General features: G+C 45.2%; 1 protein-coding gene across 6 annotated transcripts in view; it reads left to right on the top strand.

Annotated features, from left to right (window-relative positions):
- The window catches only part of ACTN1 (actinin alpha 1), an 88,255-nt gene that overhangs the window by 53,759 nt on the left and 16,219 nt on the right, over positions 1-18,277 (top strand). For 3 of the 6 annotated variants that reach the window (XM_061380367.1, XM_061380365.1, XM_061380362.1), the window contains exons 4-10: positions 121-207; positions 722-809; positions 1,752-1,830; positions 8,351-8,432; positions 11,429-11,514; positions 16,827-16,919; positions 18,004-18,234. In XM_061380367.1, the coding sequence (XP_061236351.1) occupies positions 121-207; positions 722-809; positions 1,752-1,830; positions 8,351-8,432; positions 11,429-11,514; positions 16,827-16,919; positions 18,004-18,234 (746 nt within the window). Of the gene's footprint in view, positions 1-120; positions 208-721; positions 810-1,751; positions 1,831-8,350; positions 8,433-10,063; positions 10,150-11,428; positions 11,515-16,826; positions 16,920-18,003; positions 18,235-18,277 lie in introns of all 6 variants that reach the window. The other 3 variants (XM_061380366.1, XM_061380361.1, XM_061380364.1) reach the window with 1 other exon arrangement.

The raw sequence follows: 18,277 nt of genomic DNA, 5'->3' as shown, positions 1-18,277 counted from the left end.
AATTCCAGTTCTTCCATCTACAGAAGAGAAAGCTTCCCAATTTTCCTATTTCACTAGGATTTGCACTTGAAGCTTGATGCCTTTTATTTCTTCTCTTTCTGCATCTTTTTTTTTCCCTAGAAATCGTGGATGGCAATGTTAAAATGACTCTTGGAATGATTTGGACCATCATCCTTCGTTTTGCCATTCAGGATATCTCAGTTGAAGGTAAATACTAGTTCTTTCCAGCCACTGTTCAACAACGAATAGCTGAGGTCACTAAATGGCATTGCCACTTAAGAGGCCTGGAATGTACTCTTAGTTGAATGACTGAAAGATCCTAGGCAAACTGCCCTGTCATTTCACTGGCATTTCTGGACAGGTTCAGGTATACTGGGAAATTTTTCACATCCTCTTCCTGTAAGAGATTTTAAGAGGAGCTCAAAATTATGGCTAACCTCAAAGCCAACACTGATTCTGGAATCTATTGCGTTTCTTGCAGGTGGATTCAGGGACTACTACTGAAAATAGATGTATCTCTTACAAGTCCTACAAAACTCTCCTTTCTAATCCCCAAAAGCTGTCTCCTTCCTACAGAACCTCATTAAGAAAATAATAAAATTGTCCTAGTAGACTCTTCCAAACAAGGCGTTGAATTGGCCATGTTTTTCTAGCATATGCTCCAGAGGGTCCCGCTTTCAAAGAAAAATAGTTATTTGGTGCATTTTATTTCTTTCTGCAGAGACATCTGCTAAAGAAGGACTTTTGTTATGGTGTCAGAGGAAGACAGCCCCCTACAAAAATGTAAACATCCAGAACTTCCATATCAGGTGAGTTACAAGCAGGAACTTAACTATACAATTTGTGTTATTTTCATATGTCTCTTGGTACATGACAGTGTGTGCATAGCAATGTTCCTCACAGACCTCCCTGAGCAATGCAGGCGGTCAGTAATGGTGTAGTTCAGAGAAACACCTAGGAAATTAAAGACTTGAGGTTATAACCCAGAGAACTGACATCCCAGTTCCTCAATTCCAGTTACAATTGCTGCTTTCATCAAGTTCCTCAGAGCATGAAGTCCTCTGAAAGCAGCATATGTGCTACAGGTTAAGTAAGACAGCTTTTGCTCTATGAAAACACTTCAGGAGCAGTGAAGTAAGGGCTGCACCAGAAACTATGTACTATGGCAGAGCTGGGAAGGGATGAGAGGTTTTCTTGCTCTGCTCTTGATATTTTTGAATTGGCAGATGTTCTGGTGAAGGTTCTGCACAGTAGTGCTTTTTCCATCACAGCTTGGAGAGCTGTATGAACCGTATAAATGTAAAGCGCTTTTTCTGAGAGCTGAAGTGCCATCCACTCCAGTCAGTACTGTAGTGGAGCTAGCTATGAGCATCTGCCTTTTCCCTAAGGAATGAACTTGTTCCTCCTTTATGGTTTGTATCTACACTTTTTTTCAGCCCTGAACTCTACACTTGTCCTTCCATGCTCCACAGGACATGCACAGAGTTCAGCACAGAGAACTGGCAAAAAGGAGATGACAGTGCAAAGGGCATGTCCTAATCACAGTGGATTTTTGTAGGCATTGAAAGGGATTTTTATTGCAGTCTCATGCAGGTAGAAGACATGCACTTACAGAGGCACTGTTAGCTAGAAACTAAACCAGAATTAGTCTTCCTGCTACCTTGGTGCCTTCCCTCATGCTTATACCTGTTACTGTCTGTCTCCCTGGCTGAGCACCCTGTTCATTGTCCTCTCTTCCATCTCTGTCGTAGTTGGAAGGATGGCCTTGGTTTCTGCGCTTTAATTCATAGACACCGTCCAGAGCTCATCGACTATGGGAAGCTACGAAAGGTACGCTCAATTTGTTTGTCAGACTGGATGCTTGGGTCTTGGAAAGTAGAGAGGGGGAAGAATTAGCTTGATAAACGTAATTGGAGAACTTCAGCACAAGCTGGCAGTTACAGGATTTGGGGAAAGGAAGAAGGGATGAATCAGTACATTCAGGCTTCTTAGTGAAGCATGAACTTAATGAGCTTCCTGCTTGACTTTCCCTGCTTTCAGGCTGCCTTATATGAGACACACATGCCCCAATCCCAGCTGATGAGCAAAAGCTGGCAAATTCAGTAACACCAAATGTGGGACTAGTTTTGTGCTAATGTCACAGACTAGCGAGTCAAATCAGACTTAACATTTCTGTGGAGAGTTGGGTAGAAATTAGATACCTCGTGTTCAAGTGCAAAATCTCCTTGAGGGGCCTCTGTGCCCTCACTGCACACTTGTCACATGCTTCCAGTTTAGCGCTGAGCCACCTGCAGTACTGAGCTTCTCATAGCATGTAGGTATCGTGCCAGAAAAGCGTTTGCCATAACACTTGATTTTACTTTTGAAGTTGCCACTGATATCAGGGTATCTAGCTGCTCCAAAGTTTGCTCCCTGCATGTCTTGGAGACAAGATTGCAAGGTGGATGATGCAAATAAGCTATCTGTGGTTTGTGCTGCCAGCGGTGTCTTGACCCAGCGGGGTGATGGAAGACCAAAGTGGGTTCTCATCCTACTGGCATTTCTGCAATTTGCTGAGATCCGATTTCACTGTATTTGTGCACATTTGGAGTGAAATGTCACCAAGAGCATCATTCATGTGTTGTTACTGGGGCATGAATATAAAAGCCCATCACTAACAGACTTGACCTCTTGAACCATTGTGCAAATAGACAGTATGTAAATGAGTTAATCAGATTATCTGCATCCTTGAAGCAATGAATTGTACAATGCCTGATCTGCTTTTCAGTAACCTTTTAGATCTTTACTGTCTTGCAGAGCAGTCAATATATTATCTGATCAGTTTTAGTGTCTGGAGTCAGCACAAGATGGATATGCCTTTCAAAGGTAGCCAGTGTAACATGTCTCCTTCCTAAAAGTTAGCAGCTTCTTTTGTCAGCATGATTTTGTATTGAGTTTATGTTCCTAGATATTTTTCCTAGTCTGGCTGTATTAGTGGAGCAAGTGCAATTCTTTTCTGTCTACATGCATTGTCTAGCTGAAGTTGCTTGCACAGTCCAGGCCCTAGAATAAAAGGTGCAAGTCTACCCAGCCTGGTATTAGTGATTCCCTGACACAATAGCTACTTATTTGTTTAGATGGTTTCTATTCACTGCAGGTCTGTCTGCTACTGTTCAGCTTACTGTAGATAAGAGCTCAAGATTAGGTCATAGTCTGCATGTGAGGGATATGCAGAAGACGGGGTTTCCCTTTGTCATTTTACCCCTGACTGTAGCTCAACTGTGAGCCACATATAAGATCTTATCAAGTGCAATGGTTGACTGATGGTTCAGACGCCCCCTCATATACCACAATCCATATAGAAACATGGTCTGTGTATTGCCATGGTGGGTGCATTTATTACAGATATTCCTGATAATATGAATCTTGGATTTCTTTCCTAGTGTCTTCAGCTCTGGCAGATACAGTAAGTGCTTGCTCTCTCTTGACTTTCCTCCCCCTCCATCTCCTTTCCTGATTGCTAGTTAATAGAAGGTATTTTTTTATGTCACAGTGCAATAATTGCCATGGCAACCTTGTGTGCTGCTAGGATTTGGAAATAGCTGGAGGAGTAGAGAAGAAGATTCCTCATGTGAGTTAGGGTTGTGGTAAAAGAGGAGGAGCCACAGCAGTCTTCAGTCAGCAAAAGTGGAGAATGTGCCTGGTAGGCATCTGTTGAGAGCAGGTTTCCTCTCTGCCACTATTAAAACAATGTAATTCCTCCATGGATAGCTTTCCTCGCAGTTGGCCCAGCTGGAGCATGGCAAGTTACTGCTCCTTTTCATGTATCTGCTGGTTCTATGTTCATATGAGCAGAGCGGGAACCAAGGCACCTCTGCAGAATCTCATCTGGGTCAGCGCCCTTTTGGGATGTGTGTTTTAGCCTTGGAAGGAATCAGGACACAGGTGACTTGGCTTTTGTTTGCTCTACAGCCTTTGGATTCCTAAAGCACACCTGCAGCCATAGTGCTGCAGTGCAGCACTGCAAGACTTCAGCTGCCAGACCAGTCTCTACTACTTTATCCCTTGTAATGGGAATTAACTGAAACTGGTGACTTGAAATAATGATTAGCTGGTGTACAATGGGATGGAACTGAGAGTGATGGAGTTTGGAGGAATTTCACAGGGCTAGAGAAGCTGTTGTGATTTTGGACAAGCCCCTAGGGAAACCCCATATCTTACACCTTTGTGATGAGCAGTACCACCGCCCATGAGGGGTGAAGCTTTTCCCACAGGGAACAGGTTTGGGTTTAGCTCTCTGCTCATCTTAGAGCTAGTCTAGGGCTGAGGTAGCTTGGTTTTAGTAGCACTGTGTTTAGCTTCATTCCCCAGTATACTGTGTGATCACACATCTGTCTTACATATGAAGTGGAAGTCTGCTGGCTTCATCTAGATGAGTCTCCAGCTTCCCTCATAGAATCATAGAATAGTTAGGGTTGGAAAGGACCTTAAGATCATCAAGTTCCAACCCCCCTGCATGGGCAGGGACACCTCGCTCTAAACCATATCACCCAAGGCCTTGTCCAACCTGGCCTTGAACACTGACAGGGATGGAGCATTCACAACTTCCTTGGGCAACCTATTCCAGTGCCTCACCACCCTAACAGGAAAGAATTTCCTCCTTATATCCAATCTAAACTTCCCCTGTTTCAGTTTTAACCCATTGCCCCTTGTCCTGTCACTACAGTCCCTAATGAAGAGTCCATCCCCAGCACCCCTATTGCCCCCTTCAGATACTGGAAGGCTGCTATGAGGTCTCCATGCAGCCTTCTCTTCTCCAGGCTGAACAGCCCCAACTTTCTCAGCCGATCTTCATACGGGAGGTGCTCCAGTCCCCTGATCATCCTCGTGGCCCTCCTCTGGACTTGTTCCAACAGTTCCATGTCCTTTTTATGTTGAGGACACCAGAACTGCACACAATACTCCAGGTGAGGTCTCATGAGAGCAGAATAAAGGGGCAGGATCACCTCCTTCGACCTGCTGGTCACGCTCCTTTTGATGCAGCCCAGGATACGGTTGGCTTTCTGGGCTGCAAGCGCACACTGAAGCTGGCTCATGTTCATTTTCTCATCGACCAACACCCCCAAGTCCTTCTCCCCAGGGCTGCTCTGAATCTCTTCTCTGCCCAGCCTGTAGCTGTGCCTGGGATTGCTCTGACCCAGGTGTAGGACCTTGCACTTGGCATGGTTAAACTTCATGAGGTTGGCATCAGCCCACCTCACAAGCGTGTCAGAGTCCCTCTGGATGGCATTCCTTCCCTCCAGCGTATCAACGAACCACACAGCTTGGTGTCATCGGCAAACTTGCTGAGGGCGCACTCAATCCCACTGTCCATGTCAGCGACAAAGATGTTAAACAAGACCAGTCCCAACACCGATCCCTGAGGGACGCCACTCGTTACTGGTCTCCAGCCAGACATTGAGCCATTGACCACAACTCTTTGTGTGCGGCCATCCAGCCAGTTCTTTATCCACCAAGTGGTCCATTCATCAAATTGATGTCTCTCCAATTTAGAGACAAGGATGTCATGTGGGACAGTGTCGAACGCTTTACACAAATCCAGGTAGATGACATCAACTGCTCTACCCCTGTCCATCAGTTCTGTAGCCTCATCATAGAAGGCTGCCAAATTGGTCAGGCAGGATTTCCCCTTAGTGAAGCCATGCTGGCTGTCACCAAGCACCTTGTTGATTTTCATGTGCCTTAGCATGCCTTCCAGGAGAATCTGCTCCAAGATTTTGCCAGGCACAGAGATGAGACTGACTGGTCTGTAATTCCCTGGGTCATCCATTTTCCCCCTCTTGAAAATGGGGGTTATATTTCCCTTTTTCCAGTCGTCGGGAACTTCACCTGACTGCCATGACTTTTCAAATATGATGGCCAGCGCCTTAGCAACTTCATTTGCCAGCTCCTTCAGGTTCCCACATGTTAAGACTTCCAGCCCTTCCTTTGGGAGTGCCCAAGCCCAGTAAGTTTTCCCGTCAGGAAACCTCTCCCACCCTGCAGCTTAAAATTTCTTTTTAACCTTTGGCAACACTGCTTCTGGTGTTACTTGCAAACGGCTAGGAAAGCTATCTGCACTGAGTTTGCTCCTCCCTTTCCTTCAGGAGAGGCTGACAGACCGTGAGGCAGCTCATTCAGATGAGTCTGTGCTCAGGAAGGGCCTGTGTTAACACTAACCACTCTGCCAGGGCATTAGCAATGCCGTGGTGTCCGTGGTCGGCATAGGCTGAAATTTGGTATGCAGTGGTGACATTTCCACAGAAGTAGAAAGTGGCACATGGGCTAGGGGAGGACTGGCAAGGGAGCTGCCACATCGCATTTCTGGGTGCTCCTACACTTGCAGGAAAGAACATGCACCTTCCTTCCTAAAGGGAGATATGTCCCTGTCTGTGCATAGTGAACAAGGTATGTTACATACCAGCTAGTCTCACCTCCTCGGATAAGGCTTTTGGTTACACTTTGGATTCATAGAGGTTTCTCCGCAGCAGGCACAGGAGACAAGTCAGCTGAAGCGGAAATGGTATCAGCCTCTAGTTCCATGGCATAAGGTGGTTCCTTGTGCCTGGAGGATAATAAAAATCCCCGCCTGCACTGCTGCTAAACTCTGAAGAGGCGGATATAGATATATCTGATGTAGTTAGCATCAAAAGTGTATTATGTAGGAATAAAGTACTATTTAACATTGAAATGGGGATCTGTTACCATCTGTGACAGCTGCTGGTTTCATCACAGTGTGCCAATGCAGCATTTCCTTGCTTAATATTGACTTGTCCCAGTGGACTAAATATGGATCACTGGTCATGACTGTTTTGATGGCACCTGCATGTGATTTACTTTGGTAGGTGAAATATTAATGACTACTAGGTACATTCAGCCAAAAGAATATGATGCTAATATGTGATGTCATCATAATACATCCATTACTTCCTAAGGAAATGCTGCAGGAAATTACTTTTCAGAATAGCTCGGTTTCCTACCTTCATGAAGGCTGTAATCCAAGGGCTACATAATGACCAATGCCATAAAGGAAATTTGCATGCCCATACCCTGTCTGCCCAAGCCTGCCTAGCTTCATCTTTCATGCTGGGTAGGTTCAAAGGAAACTGCATGTTGATTAGAGTTCAGGAACAGCTTAATCTTCCAAGTGAATGCAATAAGCAAAAGCACATGATCTCAAAGAGAAAAGAAACAGAACATGAATGCCACTCTAGAAAGGAGGTGAAATAATTATACTCATTGTTTCCTAATTTTTAAGGTGGGTCTCAGTGTGAGTGGCACAAGTGACAGTATGGAGTCCCACCCCAATCCTTCCTGTCTCCCAAAAGACCTTTAGCAAACAAGGTGACTAAACACTAGCAGTTTATTCACAACCTTTCCTCCAGCATAAGCCACTTGTCTCAACAGCAGAAATTGATAGTGTATATGTCATTTGTCATCCATGCAGTGGGTATACAGGAATCAAGCTTGTATGAGGGTCTCATACTGGTTGGTAGGTGTCTTGCTGCTGATCATTATGCTTGAACGCTGGAAGCAATTTGCAGAGGTCTTTCATTTCCAGTGACATCTGCATTTCATATTCTCTTGTATGGCTCTTTAAGATCTAGTTACCTTTATGATGTGACTCATGATGATAAGTCATATTTGACTTCAGTTAGGATTTGATTATTGTGTATTGATGTCTGTATGTGAAGTGCATCCTGTCACAGCAGCAGGTTTATACAGAGAAGAATAGATATGTACTAAGGAAATGACAAGTCCTGTGCAGTGCCTAGGAGAAGAAGCAATACTCAAGACAAAATGGGTACTTTTATATATATTTATTTTTTTAGAGACTTATTAAAACATTTCTCTTCCTCCTACTCAACTGGTGTTCAACAAACTGTACACTAGCTAAGGACAGCACCCATTGCAGATGTTGTTACTATTTTAGAGTTGCTTAGATGTTCTAACAGATCCACTCCTCTGCAGTTCTTTACAATGGAAGTTGCAAACCTCATATAAGCATGACATGTAAATGTGAGATATGGCCATTTACTATCAGTATGGCATGAAGCTAATTTTACTTTAAACTAGTTTCAAGACAAAATGTATTATTCCTTCTTGTTGCAAGTGCATAGATTATACGTTAATTATCGTATCATGAGTCTCCAGGCTCTGCTTTCAAAGCAAAGCTAATTGTTTCTTTCTGCTGCATGAGGATTCACACATAGTTTTGTCTGGACTGTACAGTTACCTGAACCAAACCAAGAACAATAGCTCTGTTTTGAGTGAAATGCTCTGTACTTTGTTACAAGTTGATGCTGATACTCTGGCTCTGTTTCTTTCCCAGGATGATCCTCTCACTAATCTAAACACAGCTTTTGATGTGGCTGAGAAATACCTGGATATTCCCAAGATGCTGGATGCAGAAGGTAAAGTAGAACCCAGTGGGTTTTAAGTTGCTTTTTCTCAAGAAATTTCCCACTTCTTCTAGGTGGACATGTACTGTACAAGAATTCAGTAACCTCCAAATGCTGCCTCCATTACCACATAATAAATGTATAGGGAAGAAGTTACAGTGGAATAATGAATCACATGTTAGGTTCTCCTCTTCTTTCTGTGCCACCCAGCCTTCTGGGTCTGGTGTGGAGATCTTAACCTGGGGTTAGAACACTAGGCAGAGATGGGTAACGTCTGGCTATGACCACTGCTGATGGAAGTGTTCCCTTTCAGGAATCAGGCTTAATACTGAATTAAAATATGGTGTAGGACTGTGTTCCGTTTGCTCCAGAATTATTTATTCCTGAGCTCTTTCTGACATTGCTGGCAATCTTCCTTCTGGAGGCATGACAGTAATATAAGCAGCTGCTTCTTGACTATTCAGAAGTGTGTTGAGCATGAAGACCCTTCTCTGACTGAGTCTGGAGCCTAAGGCAGAGATCCATGTTGTTCGAAGGTGCTTTTGCTAGTGACAGTGACTGATTCGCTGATGCCACTGGGACAGCAAGGATTACTTTTCAGAGCCTTGTCAGGACCAGCTTGGCAATAGACTTTGAAGACTGTAACTCTGGAATACAAACAACAGTCTGAAATAGTTGTTGGCTGTTTGCCTGAAGCCAGCTGTTTTCAATGGTAGAAGCTGTATTTCAAGGCTTGGTTTGGACAACAGAAGCAGTTAAAGGCTTTTGTTAAATAAGGAAGTGAGGGGAACAAGGGGGAAGGGTGGAGACAAGACAGCTGAAACCAGTGAACCTGTTTTGGGGTAACTAGGATGTTCATGTTCCTAGGTAGTATTTCCCATCCACAGGGATGAGTCTTGCTTTCCCTGCCTTCATCATGCTGAGGTCATGAAAAAGCATGAGGTTTCTGGAGTAGATTCAAATGCTTCCTGCCATTCTCTAGGAAATAAAGCCACCTCCAAATAAGCAGATCTAGCTTCAGATCTCATCAAAGCTAGCAGTGATGAAGAGGGCCCGTTGCAGATGTTCCCATTGCTTTTTCCTGATCATTCTCCTCCCTTATGGAGTGGAGTTAATGTGTATTCCTCCACACTATCAATTCTGATCTCTGGAGGTGTTGAGTTTCCCCTGAAACTAATGAAAGGGCCTTTTGGAATTCAAGCCATCATTGTGTGGAAATGGAGGATGAGGACATGGAAAGGAAGGCAGAAAGGATCTTTCCTGAAGTATTGCTTGGAGGAATTGCAGTATAATACATCTATAAAAGCCATGTCAACCTGCTACCAGTATGGATTGATTCAACTCACCACTCACAGTCATGTTCTCAGGATGGGGAAGTGCTGTGACACGAGACATGCTGACATATGACTGCATTAGCCTGGCCAGTCTATGGAAACAATTTTGTCATGAGGGAGGGAACCAGGAGGGTGATCCTGGCTTCTGAGAGAGACACATCTTCAGGGGAATGCTGGGAAGCCTCGTGGAATTGCTGTGACAAGCATATACCCCAGCAGGCCTCCTGGACAGTTGTGGTTCTCCCTCTCTCTCCTTTGCTTTCCTCCCATCAGTTGATTATGCTCTTAACGTGAGGTTTTTTTTGACAGACATTGTTGGAACTGCCCGTCCTGACGAGAAAGCCATCATGACCTATGTTTCTAGCTTCTACCACGCCTTCTCAGGAGCCCAGAAGGTATCGCAGGATTCCAAGCTCCCTCCACAGAGCACACCTGGTGCCGTTGCTAATGTCCAAACCTTTTTTTCTTTCTCTCTCTCCTCTCTAGCTACGGGCATCTTTATTATTATGTTCTTGGTAGAGTTGGCTGTTGGTTCAAAGTGGTGCCCCAGACATTATACGTGAGGCAAGGGAGCCAGGAGTCCATGTAGTCGGTGGTACTTCCAGTGGCACTTACATACGCCTGCACCTTGGCACACACACAAGTCTGAGGGACTAGAGAGCTCTGCCTTCTCCAGACTGCTGCCCTGACAGCTGAGGACCTGCACCCTCAGGTTCCTGGGAAGTCTGAGCTAGGACGCTTGGTCTCACAAATGTGGAGGCCGCCACATAGATGCTCTGCTCATCAGGACACTGCAGCCTGCTTCCACTGGAAACAATGCTGATACCTATTCTTTTTCAAAGACAGGGAAGCAGAGCTGATTTAGTGGTTTTATGAAGGGTTCAATGAATGCCCAAAGCTATCTTTTACCTTACAAATGCTGCAGGTTTCCACACCCTTGCTTTAAGGCTTGAACCTGCTGCTTTCTCAAGTTGAGCCACAAATTCAGCCCCAGTCACCCTGGGGCTTACAAAGCACGTCTAACAAGTACATCCATGATGATTTGGCAAACAGTGCTTTGCTTATCGTGTCTGAGAATGCCTGGTTTTGTTCATTTGGGGTTTTAATTCTTTTTGCTCACTCACCATGCTGGAAATCGGGCAATTGAGTCCTTGCTGTGTCTGGCTTAGCCATTTTCTTGTTGGTAATGGAGTCATGTAAGGAAAACATTGTAAACATCTCTCTCCAAACCCAAGCAGCCGCCTGTCCTCCAATGCTGCAGGAACAGGCGGTGCGTGTTGCAGCAGAGCAGATACTGTGTAGGAAGCGGACTGTGTAGGAAGGCTCTGATCTCTGGCTCCTTGGCGTACAGAAAGGCCTTGAGCACAGGCATTCAAACCTCCAAGCAGCCCATTTGCATCCTTGGGCCAGGCCCGCAGAGCGCAGCTGTGCAGGTACAAAGCCCAGACTCGGGGGGGTGGACGGGAGGGGTGCCGCTTTGAGCCACAAGCCAACGCTGCTAGCCACCTTCTGATCCGAATTCCCAGCTCTCCGCATGGAAATCTGTTTGGCCTGTCCTGCAATGCATGATGGGAAGTTTTCTCCCCCTCTCTCACGCCACCCATGATTGTTTTGTTTTATCCTATGTGCTGCTTCTTACTTTATCCTTTCAACCTCTTTTCCTTCTCTGCACAGATATTATAGGCACGCTAAGGCCGGATGAGAAGGCCATAATGACCTATGTCTCATGTTACTACCACGCCTTCTCAGGGGCGCAGAAGGTGAGACTTTACCACTAACAACTCCCTCCCCTCTCCCTGCCCTGCCCACTACTTCTCTCCACCGAGGAGTGGACCAGAGCCCTCATCTGCCCCAGGGCATTAGCAGGGAAGCCCAGCGCATCTAGTGATGTGCTTGGATGTGCCATCTGTAATCTTGCTGGAGAAGTGATGTAAATGTCCTTCTGACAGGCTTGAGCTGCTCCTTCCTTCCAGTTCCGCACCCCAGCAATGGAGAAAACATTTGGTGAATCTGGCATGGAAAGATGAATGAATACTTGCTCTGACAGTCAGTACCATTTCACTGACTAGTGGGCCATCCTGGCCAGGCAATGCACCTCCAGTATTACCACAATCAGATCAGCCTGTCCTCCTTGAGCTGCCACCTTGCCTTCCACACTCAGCCCCCACTACGTCAGTGGTATTTTCCTAGGCTGAATCATCCGTGAGCTGGTCACATAGCACTTTTGTGCTCCAGCCACAAAATCTATTCCTACCGGGCTCGAGCTTTCCCAAATTCACACGCTTCTCCATTCCTTGCTTCTCACTGGTGTCCTGCAGTAGCAGTTATTTTTCTCCTTCTTAGCAGCTGGTGCTGGACACCTAGTAAGTCCCTTCTGTTTCCCAGACTCCCTATATGTTTTATTTCTCTTTCCTCTGCTTTGCCCATTCCCATAACTTCAGTCCTTCCTCTTGACTCCAAAGTCTCCTTGCCTGACATCAGGACATTTGTCCTCAGAAGAACCAAACTGTCACAGTTCGCCTTTGGGCAAACTTCCTCCAAAAAAACAATTACCCTGCAATCCAAAGGTTCATCTTTTCCTCCCATACCATAGCCTGGCTGGGCTGCAGCCTTTCCGTAAAATCACTGCTAATTTCAGGTTGTAGGCTTTGGAATAATAAAATCCGAAGTTCAAGACTTCATTCTTCAAGTTATGGACAGATGTAAAATCTCCCTGTTCTCCCAAACTACAACTTGTTTTTCTCACTAGGCCTTTTTTATTTGAGAGGCAGTCCATGTGTTGCCCAGCTTGAGGGCTAACTCGACTTTAGGAAGAGTCCATCTCTTGTACAAAACCATGCTGGTGGTTGCAGCCTTGAAGAAGATACCATGCTGATGCTGGCTTTCAGAGGGCAAATGCAGGCAGGAGGTTCCAAAGAGCAGCTCTTTAGTTCAAGCTTTTTGTTCTCTGCCCTCTTCCATATAAATTACATGATACTGTCTTGTTTCCAAGGAACTGGGAACGTATCCCACAGCAGTGCAGTAGACTTGCCTGTTTGGCATGGTGTAGTCATGACTTTTCCACTAGGATCCTGCTTTGTGAATAGTTTGAAACCCTTCAGACCAGGCTGCAAGCTCCAGCCAGCTGATACTTGCTCAGGAAGACTGTCGTCTCAGAACTCATGCCAGCCTGGTGATAAGATCTGCTGTTTGCCAGGTGCCCCTGAGAGACTGCTCTATGCTGTCTGCTTAATCTGAAGAACTCCAGGTTGGGGAAACGGCAAACCTACAGTACAAGGAGGGTTGTGGCCTGCTGCAGGAACAGCCCTCACCAATCCCTTCATCTTCTCTCTGCGCCCATTCCACGATTTGGAAACCTGCTTAGCAGGTCACAAACTTTCATCAGCAGTTTAGGTGGATGTTAGGTTTCCTGGAATAACTGAAACCAACCTTTTACTGCCTCAGGACCTGAACCAAGTAGCTGTGGCAAGAACTGGAGATAAAGCTTCTTTGTCATGAAAGCTTCAATCCCATGTAGTCTAACTGGCTTACAGGGAATATTAAAGATTTAATAGTTTATTCATTTTTTAGCAGTCCTGATGGGTCAGCAACTCAACTGTGCCCTGGCAGGGGGAGGTGAACAGTTCCTTTTTGGAGCTGCCCTGGCCATATGTTAGCCAGCTGCTGAGTGACCCAGACTCAAACACCCAGGCACACGCAGTGATTACCGAGTCCAAGTGCCAGTCAGGTTATAATGTGTTGCTTCCTTGTGCATGGTTAGGTGACTTACTCTGATATCGCTCCATTTCTCATTCAGATTTTTCATTACTGCCACCAGTCCTGAAGGGGAAGTCCCATGAGCCGCTTTCTGCTTCTTTCACTCTCTTATACTGAGCCTTTGAAGGTACAGGGTCCCCAGCCTGACATGTGTGTGTAGATCGCTGCTTTTTCTTTATGCTATTTTTATATCTATATTTGTAGGTATACTTGCTTTGGTTGGTTTGCTTGTTTTCTAACCGCTTCTGACTTTCACACTAAATGCATGCAACTACTGGTTGCCTTGATACTTTGTAAACTTTGATTTCTGGGTTGAAAATTTCTAACTAATGTTTTACCATTTTATTAAGAGATTGTGTTTGGCATACAGTATTCTGGAGTATAGCCTCCTGAGGCTAGAGGACAACAACTGGCTGGCATCTTCCTATGCAGCACACTGTGGGAATGCCTTTCTGTATGATCCTTCTCATCAAAGAGACCTGAATCCATAAGCCAGAGAGACAGCTAGCTCCGCTTCCGTCCTAAGCAGTCCAAGTCAGGCTTGAGAAGTACAGAAAAGACAAAAGGCAGAGAAATTACCATTACTTTGGCTATTCAGCTTTCCATTTTGAGTACAACAAACATATCACAGAGCAGTGTGGTAGCGATCAGAATGCCCTCGGCTTGTCCTCCTCTCAGTCTCAGGGCAAGCCATATAATGTGCCAGCATAATGCTGCACTGAAGCTGATCAGCTCACACAGGTTCCATGAGAATACAGGTATGCAGCTTTCAAACCCTAGGATGGTGCATCTTCTCAGTGCTCTCCATGCCTTGTGGGCAGCCTGGCTTTTTTGGAGCCAGCATGAGCATCCTAAACGCATTGTTGCCTTTAGCAGTGTGGGGAAGCCAAAATGACTTTTTCCACTCCACTAATGAAGACACGGGGGAGCTGCCTTGGCCTCACATAAACATCTTCAGAGTGCTACTCTTCTTTTACCTGAAAGTGTTTCACTGAGGTTGCCATCACCACAGATCAGCTCATTAGCAGCAGTCTAGGAGGTATTTGTGGAGCTTACCTTGAAACCACAGGGATCCTTTTCTCCTGCCTTCCTCAGAGCAAGTCAGTGTAACATGTTGCTCATGACATTAGTGATGATAGCAGCCGCAGAGCTTTTCCTGCTGCTGCAGCAGCAGCAGCATACTTGCATAGAGCAGTCTGGTGTAGACAAGAACCGTTAGGAAGCAAGTACTGGTAGGGAGAGAAAGCCTCTACACTTCAGCCATTAGGTTAATACAAATAATGTCGTAATGCTGACATTCAGAGGCTTTTGTGTTTGGACAGATGTTCAACACGCATATAGGCACACACACACTTGGGCAGCTGGAGGAAATCTGTTGTTGGATCCATGTAAATATGCCTCCGTGAAATGGGGTCCCTCCTGAACAGCTGCCTGCAGTGAGTTCCTGGGGTGTAAAAAGAAGAAAGTTAAGGGCGTGCAGGGAGCTCCTCTCCTGGGGTGACTGAAATAAACATTTGGCACCGTTAGCTCTCTCCAGTCACTAAACACATCATGGTGGTGCTCTGGCAATGTCTTTTTGACATACTATTTGGTCCCATGTCTATAAGGTTTTCTCTGTATATCAAAAAGTGCTCCTTTAAAGTACAAACTGTGGTTAAGAACAGAGCAAAGTACAAGCTTTCTTAAATGTAAGCATTGTTTGCAAGTTTTTGAAGTGAAATTGCTCTTTCTCCTGTACAGATCTCTCTGGTGTGTTTTAAATTAGTTAATACCTGTGCATCTGCTAGCTGGCCCACTTTAGTGAAGGGACAGGTGACTGAATATATGTTCTTACAGCTTCTTACAAATGAATAAGATTGACAGATCCCCTAGGACCGTAGCAATCCACACATCACTGTATAGCCTGTGACTTTATTGCTATTATTCCTGCCTTGCATCAGCTGCAAAAAATAGAGGATTTTTCTCAAATGGCCTTCAGATTGAATAAGCAGATAATAAAAGGCCTTTTAAAAATAGAAAAAGGTTGAAACTTGCCAGGTATAAGCTCAGCAAAACTTCTTTTGGCATCAGTCCCACATGTAGTTTAAAGGCAGGACACAACATTCACAATTGGTCCGTTGTAGTGTTGGCATGTACCCTTTCCTCTTCATTTCCACTTAGCATCTGTAAGAAGGATTACTCCATAGGGGTCCTGTGGGTAGCACTAGCACCTTCCCCAGGCACCAGGGCCATAGCTGTACTGTGGTAGGACAGTGCTGAGCAATGCCCTGACACCCATCACGGGGACACATCCTCTGAAGATTTATGGCATGGTACCCACTATGATAATGATAAAAGGGGCTGATATCCATAGATACATGCTGTACAAAGACCAGCCTGCTGTATGTTCCCCATGCCAAACACATGCATGGCACTCAAGGGCAGAGTGTCTGCGCCTGAGCTCATAGCTGGGATTTTTCTGATCCTTACTTTGTTCCAAATTCATGTTTTAACATGTTTGGCTCCATGCAGAGAACAAGGCTTAAGTTTCACAATGGAACAAAAAACTCCAACCAAATAGTAACAACAGGCTCTTTTTTTTTAGTGAAACCTGTTTTGGAAGAGTAAGCAGAAAGATTACACAAAAGAGGAAAAGAAAATTCTCTTCTCAGCTATATCATGAGACCCTGAATATATTGTAGGTGTCATGCAGCGAGATGCTGGAGGAGGTAGCCCCGTAATGAGTGCCAGAAATACAGGGAAAGCTGGAAGACAAGCTGGGCAGAATTGAAGGTTAAGAGGAGCATCTGCCACTGCATCTTCCATCAGAATTATGACACTTCCAAAGTCCAGTCTGTGGATTAACTCTGTTTAGGTAGCCCTTTTGTGGGGTAAAAACATGTAGAAAGTCTCACCAGCCTGACACCACTCTGTTACTGGTGTTGCAGCTCTGAATGCTGTTGAGGAGAGCGAAGAGGGTGGCAGAAACCCCTTATCTTTGTAAAGAGGCAGTCAGGTTCCTTCTGGTAGGCTCTCTCCTAGAAGCAGCTTCAGAAAAGGCATAGGAATGTGATTGTTCTATAACACACAGGGTAGGCTTAGAAGAGCTTAGTATCTCTGAAGGAATATATTTACCTGAGAAGGGAAAGTTAAATCAGGTCAGGTGGAAAGCAAAGTGGTCAGGACACATGTTCTGAAGCATGGACAGGCTGCTAGAGCCAAGGGTAGGAGGCGTTACCCACGGGTACGTAGCAGGAAGCTAAGCCACAAGCTTTGGTTTCATTTATTTTATTTTTTTCACACTTTTCCCTTCTTCTATTTTATTTCTCTTGACCAGGCGGAGACGGCAGCAAATCGTATCTGCAAGGTGCTGGCAGTCAACCAAGAAAACGAGCAGCTCATGGAAGACTACGAAAAACTGGCCAGTGATGTAGGTGTTGGTTTCTGGGTGGTGCTGTGTGGAAAGGAATGTCATTTAACCCTGATAGCTAATCCTGGGGAATGCTACTGGCTGGTGTTTTCCTGGAAAACTGTTTTCCTCCTCTTCTAGCTTGAGAAAAAGTAAAGATTGAACTTACCTTAAAGGCAAGGGCAATCTACTTTAAAGCAGAAAACTCACACTGAGCAGCTCTGAGATTCTCATTTTATTAAGAGCAGCCACAGAAATGCTAAATTTAAAGAAAAAAATCAAGCTGGTTTAACTTGCATTCCTCAGCACTATAAAACATCATAACATCTTTCATGCAAATTGTATGCTAATGCACTGCAGAAGTCAGAAACTGGATCAGAGAGAATGAAAGTTAGAGGTAATTGAGAAAAGAAATGTGCATTTGCTGATAGTAGGGAAGAATCTTTGTAAGTTACAAGCTGGAAGCTGCTTTGGTTAACTGAGAAAGACAGCTGATAGACTGACAGCCATGGAGCTACAGAAGTGACCAACCGTGGACTGGACTGTATTTATGGAAAGTAAGTAGGGAGAAGAAGATGGAGAACAGAAAGGCAAAGTAGCCCATGAGCCTGGTTTCAGCCTGGTCTGAAAAGCATAGGACATTACTCCATTCACACTATAGACTGCTCATTGCATTAGCATTTTGCCAGCTCCCCATGTAGCTTTGCTAAGGAGAGCTATTGAAATAGCAACACTGATTTCAAGGAAGGTAGAGTGGGAAAAGCACAACTGGAGGCAAGAGTTACAGCATCCTTCAGTTATTCAACAGTCCAGCAAAAATCTAAGGCTTTAGTGTAAGCTGAGGACATAGTTTGGTCCTGATTGTGCAAAAGTTATGCCTTAAGCATGTTGGGTTGGCAGTGCTGCAACAAGCAGTACTATTTAGTGTGGTAGGGAATGGGCTGCTCATTAAAAAAGCTGGCAAACTTTTCTTTACAAGCCCTGCTGGTGGCAGAATCTTTCTGACAGCAAACATAAAAGTAAATGGTCCCTAATGAGATCAAAGCAACACCTGTGGCTTAAACACAGTTTTCAGTTCAAGGCTTTTTGCCATCGCTCTTTCCAGCTGCTGGAGTGGATCCGTCGCACAATCCCCTGGCTGGAGAACCGGGCCCCAGAGAACACCATGCAAGCCATGCAGCAGAAACTGGAGGACTTCCGGGACTACCGCCGCCTGCACAAGCCCCCCAAGGTCCAAGAGAAGTGCCAACTTGAGATCAACTTCAACACCTTGCAGACCAAGCTGCGGCTCAGCAACAGGCCAGCCTTCATGCCTTCAGAAGGGAAAATGGTCTCGGTGAGTGGGGGTAACCACTCATATATACCCCAGTCATGCTTAC

The sequence above is a fragment of the Neopsephotus bourkii genome, unplaced genomic scaffold (genome assembly GCF_033783945.1).
Source record: "Neopsephotus bourkii isolate Nb327-2 ecotype Australia unplaced genomic scaffold, CSIRO-AGI_Nbou_v1 NB_1792, whole genome shotgun sequence".
Lineage (NCBI taxonomy): Eukaryota > Metazoa > Chordata > Aves > Psittaciformes > Psittacidae > Neopsephotus > Neopsephotus bourkii.
The sequence above is the reverse complement of the archived record's forward strand: the minus strand, read 5'-3'. Positions and strand labels throughout refer to the sequence as shown.